General features: G+C 44.9%; 1 protein-coding gene across 1 annotated transcript in view; it reads right to left on the reverse strand.

Annotated features, from left to right (window-relative positions):
- The window catches only part of gukh (NHS actin remodeling regulator GUK-holder), a 246,097-nt gene that overhangs the window by 117,960 nt on the left and 120,637 nt on the right, over positions 1-7,500 (reverse strand). Inside the window, exons 2-3 of the mRNA XM_080267190.1 lie at positions 5,683-5,851; positions 4,998-5,106 (exon numbers count right to left, since the gene is read on the reverse strand). Of these exons, the coding sequence (XP_080123316.1) occupies positions 4,998-5,106; positions 5,683-5,851 (278 nt within the window). The remainder of the gene's footprint in view (positions 1-4,997; positions 5,107-5,682; positions 5,852-7,500) is intronic.

The following is a 7,500-nucleotide window of genomic DNA, read 5'->3' on the forward strand; positions in this document are numbered from 1 at the left end:
AACACTTGATAAATAATAGATAAAATAAAACACTTGATAAATAATAGATAAAATAAAACACTTGATAAATAATAGATAAAATAAACCACTTGATAAATAATAGATAAAATAAAACACTTGATAAATAGATAAATAAAATAAACCACTTGATAAATAATAGATAAAATAATGGAAGTAAAAATAAAGACTGATAAATAGGGATGCCAATAAATAAAGTGTAATTATAAGGAACAGTAAATAATTAATAACGAAATAAAGGAAGAAATAAATGCAAGATACCACGCAATAAAGATAATAAAATGGATTAAAAGGAAGGAATCTGAGGAGGAGGAGGAGGAGGGGGAGGAGGAGTAAGAAGAGGAGGAGGAGGAAGAAGAGGAAGGGGAGGAGGAAGAGGAGGAGGCTGCATGTCGAGGCTCTGGAGGTGACATATGACAGAGGGAGGGGAGGGGAGGGGAGGGGAGGGGAGGGGGAAGGTAAAGGGGAATGCGTAGGGTCAGAGGAGGGGAGGGGAGAGAAGGGGGCGAAGGAAGGGGAGGGTGGAGAAAAAGTTGGAATGGAGTGGGGACGTGGAGGAGACGAATGCAGGAGGGAGGGAAGAAGAAAGGGGAGGAAGAAGAAGGAAGGGAGGAGGGGAAGAGGAAAGAGGAAGAAAGGGGAGGAAGAAGGAAGAAAGGGGAGGAAGGCGAAAGAGGAAAATGGGGAGGAAGAAGAAAGGGTTGGAAAGGGGAGAAAGGGTAAGAAGAAAGTGGGAAGGGAAGAGGATGGGAGGAAGAGGAAGAGGAGGAAAGAGGAAAGGGGAGTTAAGGAGGGTGGGAGGAAGAAAGTAAAGAGGGGAGAAGGAGGGAGGGAGGAAGAGAGGAAAGAGGGGAGAAGGAGGGAGGGAGGAAGAAAGAGGGGAGAAGGAGGGAGGAAGAGAGGAAAGAGGGGAGAAGGAGGGAGGAAGAGAGGAAAGAGGGGAGAAGGAGGGTGGGAGGAAGAGAGGAAAGGTAGGGAAGGGAAGGGGAGGAGGAGGAGAAAAATAAAAATGGGGAGGAATGGAGAAGGAGGAGGAAGAGGGAGAGATGGAGAGGGAGGATGAGAGGGGAGGAGGGAGGAAGACCAGTAAAACGAGAGAGAGAGAGAGAGAGATAAAAGTCAATATTCACCATCTTTCAAATCTTATCATGGGTGTGTGTGTGTGTGTGTGTGTGTGTGTGTGTGTGTGTGTGTGTGTGTAAGCCTGATACCGCCACACACACACTCTGCACAGTATCATATCCACCCACTCACTCATACATACGCACATACATACATACTAACACATACATACACATACACATACATACATACATAGAAACATACATACACACATCCATACATACATACACTGTGTTCATACTTCACTCATTCGCACTTACACATGCTACACACACAAACATACTTTCTCTACCCTACACACACAAATAAACAAATGTCACACACACACACACACACACACACACACACACACACACACACACACACACACACACACACACACAACCACAAGACATCTACATTCCACACCCTCCAACACACACACAAACACACAAATCAACACAAACACACACACCAACACATAAACACATACACAAACATACACACCCAGAAACACACACATCAACAAATACACACCCACGAACACAAATCAACACACATACACACACCCACACCCACACACACACTCCACTCCCACCCACAAACACACCACCCTCACCCATAAACACACCAACCAACAAACACAAACACCCCCACAAACACACCCCCTCCACACCACAACACAACCCTGTTTTATAAGTACCGCTGAGGGTCCAAGTACACGGTCTCTATATCCACGTTGCGTTCAAGTGGTCCGCCTCGCCTGCACAACCCCGCCATTCACACCGCGACGCGACCCCGATCTAGCACTAACCATTTCCCCCGCCTTCGTTCGCTCGTTACGTCCTAATTGCGTTTGTTAGTGACCACGCTACACCTTTAATAATTCGCATACCTCTCAGTTCTTTCACTATTCACGTACTTTTTTTCATTTTTCAACAAACTCCACCTATAGTCCGTCCACTCTAAGCTGACACGTAGCCCCGCCCCCTCTCCCCTCAGCTGATGGCCGGTTTAGTCAGAATGGAGGGTTAATTTGATCACATTTTTCTCTTATTTCTAACTTGGCCTAAAACTGGTCTAGCCATCTGAGTAACAGCAAGCATTTCACGGTAAAATGCGATGCTAGTCACGAAGAAGTGTTGTGGAGAGGACGTGGAGCCACAGCACTGTTTATTTACTTATTGTCTTCCTAATTTGGTGAATAATTATACATACAACGGTAAAAATGAATTGTGGAATGAAGAGAGAGAGAGAGAGAGAGAGAGTATATCTTCACGAGATCCTTCTTCCGCTGAACAAAATCGTCTGAAGGAGCAAGAATGGGACTCAAAGGACGCCCTCGCGGTGAAGGGGTTAATCTCGTCCCCCCAATTAGCTCAGTATGGCCTAATTACCCCTTCCCTAACGAGCGCTGGAGTAATTAGTAACCCGTCTCTTAAATGGGGTGTAATTAGGGTACAAGCGCTTCATCCCGTTTTCTACAGCAACAACATATTCAGGGGTAACTTTTTAAAAATTATACGGATGACCAACTGAAATAACGAACGTAAAATTGAATACAGATTTATTCATTTTACGCATTTATTTATTTATTTATTTTCAGGGGGATGGTTTTCCTTTATTTTTATTGATTTTGCATTATAAGGAAGGGCTTAATAATGCTTGTTTGAATTTCGGACACTTAAATGACTGCCGAAGCGAGGCTTGGCCCCATTCCTTGCTTGGCTGGATGATGATGATATTCCTCCTGCAGCTGTTGTTGTTGTTTTTTTACCTGCTGTTTCTGAGTGCCTAGTTACTTCATTTGTCATCATCATCATCATCACTATACCTACTTCTTTCGTCATCATTATCTTCATCATATCTACTGTACTACGTTCGTCATCCTCATCATCATCATCACTACCATCATCACCACCATCATCATCATCACCATCATCATTACCATCACCACCACCACCACCATCACCACCACCATCATCATCACCATCACCACCACCATCATCATCATCATCATCACCCAGTCCCCAATAAAACATGGAATAGGAAGGGACAGGATAAAAAAGAAAATCTAATTCATCTCTACCTCACCACCACTAGCATCATCACTATCCTCTTTCCCTTGCCTGACATCACAATAACTGCTACCATCATCATCATCACTACCATCACCACCACCATCATCATCATCACTACCATCACCACCACCACCATCATCATCACTACCATCACCACCATCATCATCATCACTACCATCACCACCATCATCATCACTACCATCACCACCACCATCATCATCACTACCATCACCACCATCATCACAGACTATGCAAGAGGGCTATACTATTACTCCCCCCCCCCTCTCTCTCTCCTAAGGTTACACATAGCTAGAATGCCGGTAGAGGAGGGGGGAGGGGGAGGGTGAAGTGAAGGAGGGGTTAAAGAGGAAGGGTTTGGGGACACTCTCTCTCTCTCTCTCTCTCAGTGTGGGTAATGGATGAACTCATTTTCAAACACAATAATTCCCCCTCCCCACCCCCTTCTCTCTCTCTCTCTCTCTCTCTCTCTCTCTCTCTCTCTCTCTCTCTCTCTCCTTCCGACACAAAGAAAATCAATTTATCACAGGCAAGCAGTAAATTATTCAAACACACACACACACACACACAGGATTTCCTACGGAGCAACTAAACGTACACCAGTTCCATTTACTACTAACATCTCTACAATAATAATCCTTCAAATGCTGTTTTTCCCCCAGTACTAAATACATCATGTTATGGTTTAAAAATATATGACGTAGGCGTGGAGGGGGTGGCACAAATTAATTATCCCTTTTCCATTTAAATAACTCATAAATAGTATGATATTTCTCCAAATATACGTGAATCAAGTATTACACTACCATTTTCCATACAAGTACAAGGCCTTCATTGTGTTATATATATGAATCAATCATTTCCTGTGGCACCCCACGGGATGCATAGGGCCTCGATGAACTCTCTCCACCAATATTTGTCTCTTGCCATCTCCTTCACGTCCCACTAGAGATCAACTGTACCACGTCTTAAGTGAATCAGCGAAGAAATAAAGGACTGTGCTCATGTTGACTACGTTTGGAAGAAAGGAGTACAATGGAATGCAATCAGCAACGGATCTGTTCGCCCTTTCGTGGCTGTTTGGTGTGGGGAGGGGCATAACTAATAAAATTATTGTACCAGCCAAAGACAATAAGTGAAACGCAGAAGGGAAACTAATCAAATACAGGTATGATCTCCACTAATGGGTCTCTAGTTTCCACCTTATATATTTGTAAACAGAGAAGAGGAATTTTACAAACATTAATAGCCGGTTCTCCATTACGACAAAATATGATCGTCTCAAATGAAGTCCTTATTGATTAGTTTCTGCAGAGCTGGGAGGAAAAATGCCTAATTCTACTTCTACTGTCATAACTCATACTCAAAAATACTGTAGTCGAATGTAAAAGAATTCACCTGCGGTACACATCACAGGAAATACAACGATGATACAATACAGCCCAGCACAGCGATACAGCGGGGCAACGTCCGAGGAATTATGTGCTGTATAACAAGGACTAGACCTTGCTGTATAATGCATAGTTTAGGTTCGCGGGTCGTATGTCCGTCGATAAGAGAAAACGTACCCCATCAGAGAAAACGGAAAGGGCTAACTCTTCCATTTCCCCTCTTATTTTATATATTTTAACCGATCACCTCATCAAAATCCCCAGCAGCCAAACGGTAAATGAAGAAGAGCATTTGAAGTTAGTAAAATGTTGTCTAAAACAAAAAAAAATAAGATTGCATTTAAACTCTCAGAACAATAATGAGTTTTGAAAATGTCTGTTTACTTACCCGCCGTGTTTCAATGTCGAGGTTAAGTTTGCGGAGTTTTTCTTTCTTAAGTGAGTCCCCGAGAACCGGCTCACAGAAGAAATACCGGGAACTCCGCACCCCGTCGTCTCTGTGGGAGGAAGGGGGTTACACAAATACACAGACATTACAGTTACATAAATACAAACGCATTAGTTAAATACCGGTAAATACACAGATCGCAGTTACAGAAATACACAGATCTTGCAGTTACATAAATACACAGACCTTGCAGTTGCATAAATATACACTACATCCCTTCCATGGCACTGCTTCGTGACTAGCATCCTACTTTGGTGTTAATCTATTGTTACAACTCAGCATTCAAGATGAAGAGATAGCATAAATAACACACTAAACGATATCAACCAAGCCGTATCCAAAACTAAATCGCTGGAGAAAACGTGTTAGGGAGCCACTGAATGTCATGCAACCAGGAGTTTGTATTTAAGTTGGCGAAATTGATCAGTTCCATCAGATAAAGGCAAACTACGTATACTCTATGCTGGTATACTCTGTGATGGTATACTCGATGATTATACGAGGTTTGTGCGAAGGTCAGAGTGAAATCTGGGAGTAAAATTCAATATGAAGGACTTTCCAGGCAACGACCAAATTGGAAAAAGTTGATGTTGAGAGAGAGAGAGAGAGAGAGAGAGAAACACACCTGAGCTGGTCTATCTCTCTCATGATGGGCAGGGGCGTCTGTGCTGCGGCGAGATACAGGTCCTGGAGGTCGGGTGGCCGTGAGGCGTGGGTGAAGAGGGCGGTGCAGGCGGGGTACGGGCGGCTGTAGTGCTCCTTGCGTTCGCTGAAGCCCCTTAGGTCGCCCTCAGCTGCAAAAGGAGGTCAGGCGGGGTCATTCTAGGGCACCAACTCTCGTCAGGAAGCTCCCTATCATCTCTTCCTTACCGATTTATTTCGCAACCCAAAAAATTTTCACAGTGGAATTGGGCGTGCAGATTCCCTAGATTATTTGAGTAAGTTTTAGAGTTTGAGAGAGAGAGAGAGAGAGAGAGAGAGAGGGGGGGATGACCACTGGGATTTGAGGCCACAACAGAAGAGCTTGTGTGTGTGTGTGTGTGTATGTGTGTGTGTGTGTGTGTGTGTGTGTGTGTGTGTGTGTGTGAAGGCTCCCCTGTCGCAACCTCACACCATTCTCTCTCTCTCTCTCTCTCTCTCTCACCCTTTGATCTTAACTTCTATTCCCCTTGCTACCTCCCACGCCCTACTTCTCTCCTCCTCCTCCTCCTTCCCTCTCTCCTTCCCCCTCCTCCTACGTCTTAGTTCTTCCCTCCCTCCTTCCTTCCTTCATGTCCTCTCTTCCTCCTCCTGTTTCCCTTTTTCTTCCTCCCTTCCCTTCCACTACTTCCTCCTAATCCTCCTTCCATCCTCCTTTTCTCTTTCCTTTCCTCCACCTCCTTTTGCTCCTCCCTCCTCGCTTCCTTTTTCCTTCCTTTCCTCCACCTCCTCCTCCTTCCCTCCTTTCTTCCTCCTCCATCATCTCCTCCTCCTCCTACTCCTTCCTTCCTCCTCCTTCTTCTTCCTCCTCCTCCTTCCCTCCTCCCTTCCATTTTCCATTCTTCCTCCTCACACGCCTAAAATTCTCTCCCTCCTCCTCCTCCTCCTCCTCCACCTCCTTCTCCTAACACCTGAGGGGGGCGGGGGGGGGCACTACCTGTACCTGGATAATTAAGACGTTAAAGCCGAGATCCTACCTTACCTGTCCACACCACTACACCATCATACCACCTACACCACTATACCACCCACCGCCACACTCCATCATACCACACCACACCACCATATCACACCAAATTAAAACACTCCATCATACCACACCCACACCACACCACCATATCACACTCCATCATACCACACCACACTCCGTCATACCACATCAAACCATCATACCACCATCACACCACTATAGCACTCAGCGCCACACTCTATCATACCACACCACACCACCATTACACCACTATACCACCCAAAGCCACACTCCATCATACCATAACACACCAGCATACCACCTACACCACTATATCACTCCATGCCACACTCCATCATACCACTCAACGCCACACTCCATCATACCACACCACACCACCATACCACACTATATCAATATCCTCAACGCCACACTGCCCCATACCACTCAACGCCACACTGCACCATACCACACTATACAACTCAACGCCACACTGCATCTTATCACACCACCCCACCCCACCCCACCCCACGCCACGCCACCCTGCCTCACATCCCCTCATTTACCACTCGACCTTTGACCTCTCCAGAGTGAAAAGTAAATCTCCTCACCTAGATAAAGTCGTCTGGGACAAGGTTAAATAATAATAATAATAATAATAATAATAATGATAATAATAATAATAATAATATCAGCAGCAAGAGCGGCGGCAGCGGCAGCAACAGCTACAGTAGCACAAGTAGTAGTAGTAGTAGTAGTAATAGTAGTAGTAGT

The sequence above is a fragment of the Coenobita brevimanus genome, chromosome 23 (genome assembly GCF_032717465.1).
Source record: "Coenobita brevimanus isolate Jiangsu-jjx chromosome 23, ASM3271746v2, whole genome shotgun sequence".
Lineage (NCBI taxonomy): Eukaryota > Metazoa > Arthropoda > Malacostraca > Decapoda > Coenobitidae > Coenobita > Coenobita brevimanus.